Source organism: Oryctolagus cuniculus, chromosome 5 (assembly GCF_964237555.1).
Source record: "Oryctolagus cuniculus chromosome 5, mOryCun1.1, whole genome shotgun sequence".
Lineage (NCBI taxonomy): Eukaryota > Metazoa > Chordata > Mammalia > Lagomorpha > Leporidae > Oryctolagus > Oryctolagus cuniculus.
Window position 1 is genome coordinate 159998478 of NC_091436.1, and position 15955 is coordinate 160014432.

Genomic DNA, 15955 nt, shown 5'->3' on the forward strand with positions numbered 1-15955 from the left:
TGGAAACCAGGAGCCCAGAAATTAACCCAGGTCTCCTACATGGGTGGGAAGGACCCAAACACACTGCGTCAATGCTGCTGTCTTCCAGGGTGCACATTAGCAGGGAGCTGGATCCCCAGCAGGGCCAGGACTCAGATGTGGGAAGTGGGCAACCCAAGTGGCAACTTAACCACTCTCCCTAATACACTCCCTCCAAAGTCCTTCGCATAATACAAAGACTCCAAGGAGGATAGAAGGAGATGCTTTTGAATGATGTCCCAAGAAACAGGGTAGTGATTCTGTGTGTTAAAGAGATAATTTAGACATCGATACATAGTCATCATTTAACAAGGGGACTTCAAAAATCTTGGCGTACCTGGATTCAAGCCCTGGCTCTGCTTACTAGTCCAACATTCCTGCCAGTGTGCACCTGGGAGGCAGCAGGGAATGACTCAAGTACCTGGGCCCCGGCCTCCCATGTGGGACACCTGGGAGTTCCGGGCTCCTGGCTGGGCCCAGCCCAGCCCAGCCCTGGCTGCTGCAGGCATGTAGGGAGTGAACCAGCAGACGGAAGTAGTTTCTATTTCTGCCTCTCTCTCTTTCTTCTCTGCTGCTCCTTCAAGTAGATGGAAATAAATAAATAAACATAAAAAAAAAAAAAAAAAGAAAAACCTCATCAGTCTAAGTGGTCAGGGGTCAGGATACGCTGTAGACAGATACCTTCCACCATGATCCTACCTACATTACTGGCCCAGGAGGAATCCAGATCCCTTCACCAAAGAGGTAAAATGAGTCAAACACGTCTACATTGCTAAAATAATATTTTGAAAATCACATTCCAATTTATTGTATATTTCATATTATCTGGCTATATAAAATGATATTTTTAGGCTCTGTTAAATGGATAGGAACCCATGGAGGTATGTTTTTGTGGAGTCCCTACCTCCAGCAGAATTTATCTCTACATTGACAGAACAGGGGCCATTGTGGATTGTCCTCTGACCACAATAGACAGTGTGTTTGTAGACCTGAATGTCCAGCTGATGATCATTAAGAGGACTCTACCAGTCCATCAGTGTTTATAATTCTCTGTCCAGGGTATAATGGACGTGAGTGAATGACCCTTTGTGGTTCCAGAAACTGGATTCTAAATTTGGGTTGATGTACACAAAACACAATGCATACTTTGAAAGAGACTGGGACAGACCCAGCCACACCCAGGTTTAAGGCCCTGGTAATCTTTCTGGAGAGAACACCTACCTTCTAAATAGCTCAGTGTTTACACTGAGAGCTACACCTGGATGGGTGTTTTATATTTCTTTCTATTGTCTCTTTTTAATCTTTCATATTCTTTCTCTTTTCTCCTTTCTCTCTTTTCCTAAGCCTCTAAATCAAATTAAACCAGAAGCAGCCACTGTAGGAACTGTCCGTAGCCCAGGAATGGTGTTAGCAGCAGGTTTGAATGGGTGCCAGGTGTGGGAGAAACTCAAACCAGGAGCGCGCAAGGCAGAAACATGTGGGGGCGTCCACATGTGCTGCCTGCCCAGGTATTTTCTTGGCATCAGAGGCTGGCAACGAGATGGGTCCAGATTGGCTACCTGGGAACCAGATTTTCTTTTTCTTAAAGATTTATTTATTTATTTGAAAGTCAGAATTACAGAGAGTCAGAGGCAGAGAGAGAGAGAGAGAGAGAGAGAGACAGAGAGAGAGAGGTCTTCCATCCACTGGTTCACTCCCCAAATGGCCACAGCAGTCAGAGCTGGGCCGATCCGAAGCCAGGAACCTGGAGCTTCTTCTAGATCTCCCGCATGGGTGCAGGGGCCCAGGGACTTGGGCCATCTTCTACTGCTTTCCCAGGCCATAGCAGGGAGCAGGATCAGAAGTGGAATAGAGACCGGCACTGTGGCATAGCGGGTAAAGCCGCTGCCAAAAGTGCTGGCATCCCATATGGGCACTGGTTTGAGTCCTGGCTGCTCCACTTCTTTTTTTTTTTTTTTTTTTAAGATTTATTTTATTTTATTTGAAAGACAGAGAGAGAGGTAGAGTCAGAGAGAGAGGTCTTCCATCTGCTAGTTCACTCCCCAGATGGCTGCAACGGCCGAATCTGTGCTGATCCGAAGCCAGGAGCCAGAAGCTTCTTCCAGGTCTCCCACATGGGTGCAGGGCACAAGGACTTGGGCCACCTTCTACTGCTTTTCCGGTCCACAGCAGAAAGCTGGATCAGAAGAGGAGCAGCCAGGACTAGAACCGGCACCCATATGGGATGCTGGCGCCTCAGGCTAGGGCTTTAACCTGCTGCGCTCCACACCGGCCCAGCTGCTCCACTTCTAATCCAGCTCTCTGCTATGGCCTGTGAAAAGCAGTAGAAGATGGCCCAAGTCCTTGGGCCCCTGCACTCATGTGGGAGATCCGGAAGAAGCTCCTGGCTCCTGGCTTTGGATCGGTACAGCTCCAGCCATTGCAGCCATCTGGGGAGTGAACCAGTGAATGGAAGACTTCTCTCTCTCTCTCTGCCTCTCCTTCTCTCTCTGTGTAACTCTGACTTTCAAATAAATAAATAAATCTTAAAAAAAAAAAAAAAAAAAGTGGAGCAGCAGCCGGGACTTGCACCAGTGCCCACATGGGATCCTGGCACTGCAGGCAGCGGCTTTACCCGCTACGGCACAGCGCGGGCCCCAAGGGAACCAGGTTTTCTAAGGAGGGACTCTGGCCCACAAACCTTGCTTCTGGAACTCCGGTCCCTTCTGTTTCTACACATCTCTTCCTCTCACTTCCTGTTATCATTTGTTGACCCAGCAATGGTGGAATCCTAACTGCAAGCCATATTTTACCTGCTGTTTCTCTAATTCTCATCACACACACCCCACCCTTGGGTACAGGATACTTGATCTGTTCCTCCCTTTCACAATGATCTCATTCCTGCCCCTCCCCAGCCCCCAGCCACAGGCATCCAAGGGCCGCTTATCTTCACATCTGGCACATACACAGTGAGAAATGGCAGAGCGGGGGATGAGATGGGAGACACTAGGATAGATGTCACTTTGCTTATCCTTAATAGCTCAGCTACTGAGGAGGCAGGGTTCAGGAGACACTCACGAAACATAATTACAAGTCAGTGCTGGCATTAGGAACAGGCAAACCCAGGGTTGAAGCACCAACTACCTGGAAGGGTGGCAGTCAGGGATGACATCTGGAGGAGGTGACATCTAAGGGTGGGCTACGACGGATGAAGAGGAGTTGGAGATGCTAGGAGGGGCATCCCAGCAGTTAGAGATGGCATCGAGGAGATATGATGAAAAGCCGGAGAAGCAGTGGAAGTGGCAGAAGTCTGTGGGACCAAACAGTTGCTGAAACAAGTATGAGGCATCAAGGAAAAAGAACTGAGAGGAGAGAGACGGGTGGGGGGCCAGGCCATGGCAGTCAGCACACCAGGAGCTCAAACCTGACCCTGAAGCCGATGCAACGTGACTGCAAAGCTATAAGAAAGGGTTCACGGTGCTCTGTCAGCCTGTCTGGGAGTCCTGCAGTGCCACCATCGCTGGACACGCCAGGGCAGGGGAACCGGAGGCCTTGCTTCAGAGTTCCCCGGCCTTAGATTTTAAAATGCTTCAACGTAGACATGACCTATTTGGACAAAGACCACACTGCAGTTTTCTGTTTCTAACTCATGGATGATATGGTGCCTAAAATATTTTCCATTTTCTGAATATTTGTGGAGGGTGAGCTTTAAAATATCCATATGCAATGTTTTCCACCGTAACTAATATTATTGCTAGGAACATAATAAAATGCCCATGGAAGAATGGACAAGGAAGTAATAACATAAGTAGCTGATAGAGTACATGCTTTAACGTTTTTCAACCTTCTAAATATGTTTTCTATTTTTTTTAAAGCTAACTTGAAAAAACAGGGGTGGGCTGGGGCAGGCATCGTGGCACCGTGGGTTAAGCCGCAGCTTGGAACACCTGCGTCTGATGTGGGAGCGCCTAGCCCGAGTCGCAGCTACTCCAGGCTTCTGATTCCGCTTCCTGCTAACCCATCCTGGGAGGCAGCAGAGGACGGCCCAAATTCATGGGTTCCTGCCACCTACGTGAAAGGCCCAAATGGAGTTCCTGGTGCCTGGCTTTGGCCTGACCCAGCCCTGGCTGTCGCAGGCATTTGCGACAGCTGCTGGAAGATCTCCCTTCTCTCTGTCACTCTGCTTCCTAATAAAATAAATCTTTAAAAAAATTGGCAAAGTCCACAGTAAGTAACCAATTGTACTTAAAAATAAGTAGGGATGGATATTAAAGAGAAAAGTGTTTTTCTGGAGGGGAAAAATTAACTCAGTATACTTTTTACTGTATCATCACTAAAATTTAATACCCAATTTTCAATTCCCAAAACTTCAATTTCTTGAAGCCACGTCTGTTCAACAGCTGTCCCCTCAGGACACTTAAGAGAACCTGGTTCCATGAAGGACTAAACAAATACCTACTCCGTGCTGAAAATCTGAAGGTCAAGCAAATCTATTATTTTACGAAGCTTCTGCTCCACATGAAAGCAAAGTCCACTAAACATGTCATTTTCTTTTTGTCATGACAGTCAGCCCGTGGCATCTGGCTCCCTCGCCTCTCTGAGAACATTCACTGAAGGACAGTAACCATTCCCACCAGCTCAGGGCAGACCAGCGTCTGCTTCAAACTAAGCAAGCACACAGAAGCCCCAATGGGGGGGGGGGGGTGGCGGTGCCTTCAAAAAAAGGGTACCTTGTGACTCAGCACAGTGGCCCTGAGAAGCCTCGCACGCTTGCTGTCTTCCAACTCTTTTTCTCTCCCCGTATCCCTGCAACCTCAAAAGGGGACCCCAAAGTGGCCAAGTGGAACTCACTTCCACAGCTTGTTCATTTTTTCCCAGCCACTCCTATCCTTCCTCCTCTCTGGAATTCTACAGGGAATCCTCTTAGATACACGCAGGAAAGTCAGACCCACAAGTCCAGGATCATCTCTTAGCTTTGCCTTGGCCGACCTGGGTGAACCCCAGGCCCGCATTACTTCACCCACCCTCTCCTAGCCTCACCAGCTGCCTCTGTACATGGGACTGTCAATGATTTTTGCTCATCATTAAAATAAATCATGTAGAATATAACACATCTGCCACAAACCACGCCCAGAAGACCAACATCAGATACAGAATATTTACAGGTGTGTGAAAACAGGTGGCTGTAAATAACTAGGTTAACACACACCACGCTCTGATAGGCGCTGGTTTACTTCCCCTCCTGCTCCTGACCTGAGAATTTGGCATTTCTGAAAATCACCTGTTCCTGGGACAGCGTACAGGATGCCTGTCCCCAGCCACCTTGTTTGCTCCTCTCTGCATTCCGTGCTTACCACTCCCATTTAGGAATGCCGAATGATTAGGGAGCCAAATATGTCTTGCTGCTTTGCGTCCACTTTCAGATATAAAGGTAGCTTCAAGCAGCACTCAACAGTGTGCCCACGATAACAACAGCACACACAAGAGCCAGGAATTATTTTAGGAATGGCAGGCAGAGGGCCACGTTACCGGAGGGCTGACACCCACAACCACCTTGGTGCAATATTACAGACAAGTGTGTTGGGACATCAGCAGACAGAAGAGCTGCCCCGGGCTGCGCAAGAGATACGGACTTTTGAAAAAGGAAGTTGGTTGTATTTTCTGTGTTCAGCTGCCTGACATACCTTGAACCCCTTCCCAAATGATCACAAACACCCTCAAAGATTTGACAGGATATAAAAACAAAAAGACTGCAAACTGGAATTTCTAAAAAAATCTGTGAGTTAAAAAATGGAAACTTCTTTTCAGATTAGCTCCAGCTAGGATCTCTCTCTCTCTCTCTCTCGATGTTTCAATTCATTGCTACCCACTCTTCTAGGCAGTAATCCATCATGATAGATTTGTTGAACTGAGATGAATTAAGATCTGGGTGTTTGTTGTGATCTTAGACCAGAGACATTTGAGTGCTGATTTGTGAACATCCAAAGAGATTTCCAAGATTCTAAGAACAGCCTCCAACCCCAAACAGCCCCATGAACCGTGAATGAAACCATCAACGATACAGCACAATAATATTCCTCCAGCAGCAACAACACCTCCCTCAACTCCTAAGCTCTAGGATGCAACTTAAAAAAAAAAAAGAATCAGTCTCATGATAAGTGTACTTATCAAGGACCGTGAAGACTATGAATTCACAAGACTGGGTTGAAAGCCAGCAACCCTGGGACACACCAAGGCAGTGCTGCCAGAGCAACTGAGCTCAGCACTTCTCAGATCACAATGTCTCAAGTTTCTAAGAAAACAGCGTCAGCACTAACCCGTCACTAAAAGTAACTAAATCAGTAGTTTCCCAGATATTTGTTATTTTTATGAAATAACTGCGGATGAGCCAGTTCTCCAGAGGAGTGGGAGACCAGGAACCTCAATCAATCGATATGATCAAATGGGACTGGAAACTGGTTCCTACCTGGAATCCTATTGAGTGTCACCCAGAAATGTTCATCAGGGCTGTAGGTGTCTCTTGACCACTGCAGTAGATCAATGGCCCTTTTGTCACTGAACACAAAGTTGACAAACTCTCTGGTGAGGGCCACGTAGGCGGTACCAAAGTAGATGGTCAGCTGATGTGGCGGTGAGGTTTTCAGAATATAAGTATTTTTCACAAAAGAGCCACCTTTGCCTACATGCTCCCTGTGGACGTATTTAGTCCGTCCAATGGCATGGGCGGGGGGCAGCACCCCGGGGGTGATGTTCTTCCCTTTGAACCCTTTCAGGTACTGGACGATTTCCCTGTTGGTTTTCAGGGGGAAGTCCTGCCCACAGGTGTTGATGGTGTACTTCCAGGGGACGTGGGAGGCCACGAGGTCCTGCAGGCAGTTCAGGTCGGCCTGCAGCCTGGAGATGCCTGCGTAGACCACGAGCTCTCTCTTCGAAGCAATAAACGCGTTTTGGAAGCAGCTCAGTAACTGCAGCACAGAAACCTTAAAGTCAGTGGAGGCTTTCTCGTCCACGTGCACACAGTAGACGTTCTGGGGCATGTAGACGGCCCGGAAGAGCCTTTCGAAAGTATCAAAGTCCTTGTGGATGACCATGACGTAGGCCAGGGGGAAGGCAACTTCCTCTTCCGACAGGGGGCTGGTAATGTAGTGACTCTGCAGCAGGTACTCCTGGCAAGGGACTCTGCCCAGAGGCGACGACGGTGCTCTTCCCCACACAAAGGCCGGCTTCTCTTCTAAGGCGTAATTACAGGCATTGAGTCTAAAAGGCCTCTCACTGGAACTGTTCACCTTCTTGTAACTTTTTGGCGGGCTTAATTGGCGAGTGTAAAATATCACGAAAATAACCACAGTGAGCACAGAGCAGGCAAAAAAGTAATTCTTCCAAAAGTTCATTATTTTCGCTTTCCTGGGGGAAAAAGAATCTCTCTCTGCAGGGATTTGAGCAATGAAATCCCAACTGGGAGAGGTTGGACTGACTGCGCTCGCTAGTCTGGAATTTCGACAGCTTCTCCCGAGGGCTGGCTGCCTCTCCTGACTCCTTTAATCCTTCTGTTGTCTCAGCTTCGGGGTGTCTCATCCATCCTCCTTGGGGCTGGCTGGAGTTGAGACGCTTTCTCAGCAGCTCTGGTCTGCAGCCCGGCGGTGGTGCTGGATCCGGGCTGCTCACGCGGGCACTGACGGCTCAGCCCAGCCCAGCCTCCGGGAAGCCTCTTCATTTGCATATGAAACGTAACTGGTGGATCTTAGCAAATTACGTTCTGGAATGCAACGACAGGTCCTTCTCCCAGAAACTGTTTCTCTTGCTTTACTCCCCGCCTCCCATCCAATCAATTTCAATCTCATCTCCCTTCTCATCTCATGCTTCTCCCCTTGCTTTCCAGAATAAATGGCTCCAAAAATTTGGGGTGGGGCCTGACCCCACCACCTGCTATCAGTCCTTGGAAGCCACAGTCAGGACATCTGCTCCTTGGGTTTCTCAGTTCTCAGCTACCTCTTTTCCTGTCAGTCTTGTCTCTACTTCTGGGCGCAGATAAGGAAATGCACACTTGCAACAGGTCTAAGTAGAAGATTTTCAGCAGTAAAAATATCTCTGGTGGTGAAGTTTGCTGGATGAAATCTGACAGATTCTGAGGGGGTGCCATAGCTCATATGTACATTATGTGCACACTAGGGGAAGACAGAAGGAAGAGTCACACCCTTGGGGGCGTTTGATGAGAAGAGAAGGAAGCTAAGAGTGACTTTTCACATGAAAGGGTCAGTGTTGAGGATAAATAATGCAGTAAACACATTTTCGTTTGCATGCCCCAGAGAAAGATGATAGCCATTGTTCCCCAAGGGCACATGCCGGCTCCCATTTCACAGAGAGCTTCCGAGAACCTGAGCTGTTGACAAGGTATCATCTGTAGTGTGTGGGTCCCTTTCGGACCCTGACATCTTCAGATTTGAGGTTGTGTCCCAGAGCTGGCAGGTTTCTCATTCTCCTTCCCACCCAACCTTTCTCCCGCTCTGTACTCTGAAGATTCAAAGCACAAAAGCTACAGGGCTGATGTAAAATTCCTGGAAGTAGCAGTCAGTGTAACTAGGGGAGCCAGGAAGAGCAGGTCTGGTCACATTACAGAGGGGTTCTCCTAGCTCACCTGTGCGGCTGCTCCAGGCAGAGAGGCCTGGTGAGTGGAAGCTGCTACAGGGACCTTTCTGGGAGAAGAGAACTGGCCCAACAGAAGGGTCAGCTGTGGCAGCCCCCTGAAGGGGTGTTACACTCACAGTCACCCAGCAACCCCACCTGCTTGGGCATGATTGACAGCTGGGGCACCTGCTCCTGTTTGGAAAACATTTGGTGCATACTGCAGCACTCTCCCTGCCCATTCCCTAGTCGGCACCACCCCTTAGCTTCCTCCAAATCACTGTAGGAATGAATGGCAGCAGTGGCATGGATGGGATGTATACTGATTTGGATATGAGTTTTGCTGGAGAGTGGAGAGTTGGCATCTGAAGCAACCCTCTTACAGATGAGGCGGTGGAGGCAGATACAGATACTCTTCCCAGAGGTGCTCATCAGGCTGGACCCATCAAGACGCTGAACCAGTCTCTGGCTAAATCCCAGTGGGTCAAGGCCACTAGGGTAAAGTTACTTAACCTCTGTAAGTACCAGGTTCTCTGTGACATGGTAAACAGCAGTGCCTCCCATTTCACTTAGGGAAGAAGATTAAACGAGGGAAAGTCATGTTCAGGGCTTTGTAGGAATCTGGGCACTTAGTACATAGCCAAGGAGCATTAGCTATGATTGCTGTTGTCTCTCTTTGAAAAGTGGCCAACACTTCCGAACCTGCTAATGGACCATAGGGGTTGGTTTTTTTTTTTTTTGGCAGGCAGAGTGGACAGTGAGAGAGAGAGACAGAGAGAAAGGTCTTCCTTTTGCCATTTGTTCACCCTCCAGTGGCCACTGCGGCCGGCGCGCTGCGGCTGGCGCACCGCGCTGATCCGAAGGCAGGAGCCAGGTGCTTCTCCTGGTCTCCCATGGGGTGCAGGGCCCAACTACTTGGGCCATCCTCCACTTAACTCCCTGGCCACAGCAGAGAGCTGGCCTGGAAGAGGGGCAACCGGGACAGAATCCGGCGCCCCGACCGGGACTAGAACCCGGTGTGCCGGCACCGCAAGGCGGAGGATTAGCCTAGTGAGCCGCGGCGCCGGCCATAGGGTTTTTAAGTGGGTGGATTTACTCCCAGAAGGTATTGCTACAGTTTTCCTTCCCTACTGCTGGCCTCTCCTTGCTCCAGGGAGGGGATAACCCACACCCACCCACACCTACACACCCACACACACCCACACCCACACACCCACACCCACACACACCCACACACCCACACACACCCACACCCACACCCACACACACACACACACACACACACGCATGAAATGTATCTATATGCGGGGAACAAACAGTCCCATTTTTATGCCTTTACTGCCCTTCATTCTTCTGAGATCCACACCCTTTTCTGCAAAGTATGTCCTTGGCAGAGCTTGTGGAGAACAAGACTGGGAGAGCTGGAGGGAGGAAGAGAAGCTGAGGGCTTTCAGTTCACGTTCCTCCCTCCCCTCTTCATCGCCTTGAGCTCTGATCCTGCAGCGGGGAGCTTCAGTGGACGCCAGCGCAAAGCAAACTCGAGAAATCATTCGTCATGATTCAGTGAAAGCAGACTGCCCATAGCAGGGAGCCGCAACACGATTTACGGTTCCAAACAGTGATACCAAAACAAAACAAAAACAAAAAACCACTTCTATAATTTGCCCTGACTTATTTACACTGGTTTAGATGAACAGCCTGAGATTAGAAAACGATGCCTATTTATTGGCCAGCCGGAACACCAGGTTTGTTTTGCCTGGTGTCTGTGGTAACAGAACAGGCATTTTCTTCCAGCAAATAATTGGGTGAGTTAAGCTATTAACTTCCAACCGAGACATTATTTCTACTCCATTCGCTCTAGTTGGTCTAACAGATTGAAAACTGTTGTTGAGTGGACATTTCATGTCCTGTCTCTCTGTGCCCCAGGATAAACTTTATGATCACAAACAAGAGGCAGCACAAATACTGGAGGTAACAGCACACACTCAGACCAGCTTGGACATGAAAACAAAGGGCCAGGCTCTCTGGGGGCCTCAGAGCACACGCCTGCATCTCTTTTCCTGTACAATGACTTGGCCCTCATTAACCTTACATGCATCTCGAGTCCATGCAGCTGGGTTAACAATGGCCAAGGCGAATGCTGGTCAGCAGAGGGGCAGGACTGGAACCCATTCTCCATTACACACGGCGTAATTATTGGCTACTGAGTAAAGGCTATGCTTATCGGTGAGTCCCCTCAACTCCCAACTCCACCAAGATTCCTCCGTCTCTTTGCGTTTAAGGCTTTGGTTGGTATCAGTCTGGCAACCTCAAACTCTTTGGCCACAAGTGAAACACAGAAAGCAAATAATGACTGATATTTAAGCAATCAAAATAATGATCACACATTGTAGGCTGGATTCACACAATCCAAAGCATAAGGTCAGGAAAGGGAAAATGAGGGAGGCAGCAGAGCTAGTGATTTCACAGATGGCAGCTAGCACTTGGCCACAGGGTCATGGACATTGAAGGCCATGAAGAATGAAGAGAGGGGCCAACTCTGTGGCGCAGTGGGTTAAAGCCCTGGTCTACTGCGCAGGCATCCCATATGGGTGCTGGTTCAAATCCCGGCTGCTCCACTTCCGATCTGGCTCCCTGCTAATGCACCTGAGAAAGTAGTGGAAGATGGCTCAAATCCTTGGGCCCGTGCACCCAGGAGGGAGATCCGGAAGAAGTTCCTGGCTCCTGGCTTCAGATCGGCTCAGCTCCAGCCATTGCAGCCATGTGGGGAGTGAACTAGTGGATGAAAGACCTCTCTCTCTGTCTCTACCTCTCTATAACTCTTTCAAATAAATAAAATAAAACTTTAAAAAAGAAAAAAAGAATGAGCGAGCTTGAGTGCCTCTCAATGCCAGCAATTAATGGCAATTAATGACCCATGGTTCCAGGACTGATAACTATTTCAATGTTTTTTAAAATTACTTAATTATATATTTTATTTATTTGAAAGGCAGAGAGAGAGACATATAGACAGAAAGAGATCTCATCCACTGCATCACTCTACAAATGCTTTCAATAGCTGGGGCTGGACCAGGCCTAAGCCAGGAGACTGCAACTCAGTCCTAGGTGCCCCATGTGGGTGCCGAGTACTTGATCCATCACTGCTGGCACCCAAGTACACATTAGCAGGAAGCTGGAGTTGATAGCCGAACCAGGACTCAAACCAGGCACTCCAATACGGGATATAGGTGTCAAAATCAGAAGCTTAACCCAGGGGCCGGCACTGTGGCCTAGCGGATAAAGCTGCCGCCTGCAGTGCCAGCATCTCATATGGACACCAGCTCAAGTCCCGGCTGCTCCACTTCTAATCCAGCTCTCTGCTATGGCCTGGGAAAGCAGTAGAGGATGGCCCAAGTCCTTGGGCACCTGCAGCCATGTGGGAGACCCAGAAGAAGCTCCTGGCTTCAGGTTGGCACAGCTCCAGTCGTTGTGGGCAGTTGGGTTTGAAACATAGGATGGAAGACCGATCTCTCTCTCTCTCTGTGCCTCTCCTCTCTCTGTGTAGCTCTGACTTTCAAATAAATAAATATTAAAAAAAAAAAAGAAGCTTAATCCACTGTGCCACAAAGCCAGCTGCATCAATAGATATCTTAGATATACATTCCACATATCTTAAAAGGCATTTCTGAAATATTGAGTCAAAGTAGTCTTAACTATTTTGTGCACGAAAGTCTAGGCTTCAATTATCTAGAAAACTCATCATTATGAGAAAACTTTCTTCTTGAAAAATGCTAGGCAGATGTGTTTACCACCTGCTTCTACAAGTGTCAGACCCTTTTCTGTAAAGGGCCCGATGGCTGAGTTTTATAGGCGTGTGGGTCTCTGCCACAACTGCTCAGCTCTCTACTGCAGCGTTCAAGAGCCCTTACACAGGACAGCTGTGTCCTCATGACACTGCAGTCTGGATTGCACGGTTCTGTTCATGCCATGAAATGGTCTGTTGCTGCTTTTTCTTGAAGCCATCTGAAAATGCAAAACCATTCTCAGCTCAAGGGCAGTACTGACGGATGCTAGGCCAGGGTTAGCCTGGGGCTGTAATTTGCTGATCTCTGCCCCAGATCAGAATCGGGCTCCTCCAGGCAGACTTTCTGCTATTTCAGGGTCTTTGAAACCACCTGCGATTCCTGTATTTTTCCACTCAAGAAAGCGTGAAATATGGGGAAATAATCATCTGGGTCGCCCTTGCACTCACATGAAGCTCTTTGTGCACAGAGTGTCTGGGCTGCAGCACACGGTGCTGGGATTTCTAGAGTCGGTCAGGTAATTGTCATCTTAGCTTCAACCTCATGGGGCGTGAGGATTAAGCGGGCTGGGAAACCTGAAAGCCCCTGCGTGCACTCAGTCGGGATTCTGACGCCCAAGGACCTCGGTTTTGGCTGGAGGTGACCAAGGACGTAGGGGCGCTCCAGCTTCTCCCGGTTGGATGCCGTTTCTGCAGCCGCAGAGCCACCCTGTTTGCTCTGGTTGCCTTTCTTCCCTAGGATGGAGATACAGAGCACTGATCCCATAGGGCTCTTAAGAAATTTAAGAAAAGAAGTTAGGGGGCCCGATTTTGGGGTGCAGTGGGTTGGGATGGTGTCTGCAATGCCTCCATCCCATATGAGTCCCGGCTGCTCCACTAGCGAACCAGCTCCCTGCTGATGGGCCTAGCAAAGCAGTGGCTGATGGCCCAGCTACCTGGGTCCCTGCCACTCATCTGGGAGATCGGGATGGAGTCCCAGGCTCCTGACTTTGGCCTGGACCTGCCCTGGCTGTTGTGACAATTTGGGGAGTGAACCAGTCAATAGAAAATTTCTCTCTCTGTCTCTCTGTAACTCTGCCTTTCAAATAAATCAATCTTTTTTAGAAATATTGAAACAGGGGCTGGCATTGTAGCATACCAGGTTAAGCCTCCGCTTGCAATCCTGGCATCCCATATGGGTGCGGGTTCGAGACCTGGCTGTTCCACATCTGATCCAGCTCCCTGATAATGTGCCTGGCAAAGCAGTGGAAGAAGCTCCTGGCTGCTAGCTTTGGCCTCGCCTAGCAGGCCATTGCAGCTGTTTGGTGAGTAAACCAGCGGAAGGAAGATCTCTTTCTTTCTGTTCCTCCTGTCTCTGTAACTCTGCCTTTCAAATAAATTTTTTAAAAATCTTAAAAAAAATAAATTTTATGGGGCAGGTGCTGTGGCATAGCAGGTAAAAGTTGCTTCCTGCAGTGCCGGCATCCCATATGAGCACTGGTTCAAGTCCTGGCTTCTCCACTTCCGATCCCGCTCTCTGCTGTGGCCTGAGAAAGCAGTGGTGGATGGCCCAGGTCCTTGAGCCCCTGAACCCGGGTGGGCGACCTGGAGGAAACTTCTGGCTCCTGGCTTTGGATCGGCACAGCTCCGGCCATTGCAGCCATCTGGGGAGTGAACCAGCGGACCCCCCCACCCCCGCCTCTGTGTCGCTCCCCCTCTTCGCGGAGGAACGACACAGGACCCTGCGCTGTTCTTTCGTCTGCTCGGCCCTCCCCGGGTTTGCTGCTGGTTCTTCCCGGGTTGGCTACTATCCCTTCCACCTCCGTGGAAGGGCGGTTCCCCCTGGCCACTTTCCCCACTTCCGCAGGGGAGCGGCACACCGCCGGCCGGCTCTCTCGGGGGCTGCACAGGTGTTCCCCTTAGATGTTCCCCTTAGATGTTCCTGGTGCATGCCGTCTCTCTCCTCCTTTATAGTCCTCCTCCACCAATCCCAACTCGGCTGCCCACACGCCGAGCACGCCGCTCTCCTCCAATCAGGAGCAGCTCCTGCAGCTTGTCAAGTTGGTGAGAGGCAGCTGGGTAGAAGCTGTTTACTCCTCTCCCAGCGCCATATTGTGGGAGAGCAGATGCATAGAATAAGTCTTAATTCCAGTAACAGTCTAGTCCGAGTTGCTCCCCACACTCTGTAACTCAGCTTTTCAAATAATAATAATAGTAACAAAAAACTTAAAACAGATAAAAAGTTGGAACAATGCCTTTTACTTAATATGTGCTTGACAAGTTTGAAAACCTCTCTCTGTCTCTCTGTGGCCAAACCTGACTCATACAGGACCCTAAGCATGCTGACTCCCTTCCCAGGTAGGTTTAGGGATGCAGAACAGCTATGCATGGGGGGGGGGTCCCACACGCTGGAACTCTCAAGGTCATATTACCACGGGCAGCCTCAACTCTTCTGCCCTCCCCCCACCCCAGCATCAGGGAGCTGCCCGTCATTACCAACTGCAGCTGAAGCAGACAGGCATACAGGTTAAAATTGATTATGTTTGGCCGGCGCTGCGGCTCACTAGGCTAATCCTCCGCCTTGCGGCGCCGGCACATCGGGTTCTAGTCCTGGGTGGGGCACCAGATTCTGTCCCGGTTGCTCCTCTTTCAGTCCAGCTCTCTGCTGTGGCTTGGGAGTGCAGTGGAGGATGGCCCAGGTCCTTGGGCCCTGCACCCGCATGGGAGACCAGGAGGAAGCACCTGGCTCCTGGCTTCAGATCAGCGCAGCACGTCGGCCGTAGCAGCCACTTGGGGGGTGAACCAACGGAAAAAAGGAAGACCTTTCTCTCTGTCTCTCTCTCTCTCACTAACTCTGCCTGTCAAAAATAAATAAATAAATAATGATTGATTAGGTTTGTGAGCTGGAAGACCACACCTTCACCACGCCCCTGTGTGACCTCATGCCCCTAACTGGCCACACCTGAGTGCCCACCGGCCAATCAGGTTAATTAACCACTCCCCTCTGAAAGTGGATTAAAAGCCTGAGACAGGCTTTCCACCATTTTCCTTGCCCTGGCTTCTTGCCAGGAGGGGGCTGGCTGTAGCCCTGCACCTCCAGGGCGCGTGGCCTTCGGGCCACCGGCTCCATGCTTGGGCCTGTTCTTCAAAGCTACACCTGACTTAGTTACTTCTGGGAAGAGCCAGCCTACTGATGCATCCTGGGTATTTTGGAGACAAATATAAAGCACGGTGGTGGAGAGCGTGGCTTTGGAGGTTTAAATTAGACTCTGGGGACTAGCGCTGTGGTGTAGCGGGTTAAAGCCAACTGCAGTGGCAGCACCCCATATGGTCATTGGTTCAAGTCCGGGCTGATCCACTTCCTATCCAGCTCTCTGCTAAGGCACCTGGGAAAGCAGTAGAAGATGGCCCAAATACTTGGGCCCCTACACCCATGTGGGAGAACTGGAAGAAGCTTCTGATTCTTGGCTTTGGTCTGGATGAGCCCTAGCCACTCTGGTCTTTTGGGGAGTGAACCACAATGGCCAGTGCTGGGCTAGCGTGAAGCCGGGAGCCTGGAACTCCATCCGGGTCTTC

The 15955-nt window shown here is 49.8% G+C and overlaps 1 protein-coding gene across 3 annotated transcripts in view; it reads right to left on the reverse strand.

Moving 5' to 3' along the window:
* The window catches only part of GCNT2 (glucosaminyl (N-acetyl) transferase 2 (I blood group)), a 95073-nt gene that overhangs the window by 36213 nt on the left and 42905 nt on the right, over nt 1-15955 (reverse strand). Inside the window, exon 1 of one of the 3 annotated variants that reach the window (XM_002714168.5) lies at nt 6464-9382. The exons of the other annotated variants lie outside the window; for them this stretch is intronic. Within the exon in view, the coding sequence (XP_002714214.2) occupies nt 6464-7388 (925 nt within the window). The 5' untranslated portion in view covers nt 7389-9382. Of the gene's footprint in view, nt 1-6463; nt 9383-15955 lie in introns of those variants that run through there. 3 annotated transcript variants of the gene reach the window in all.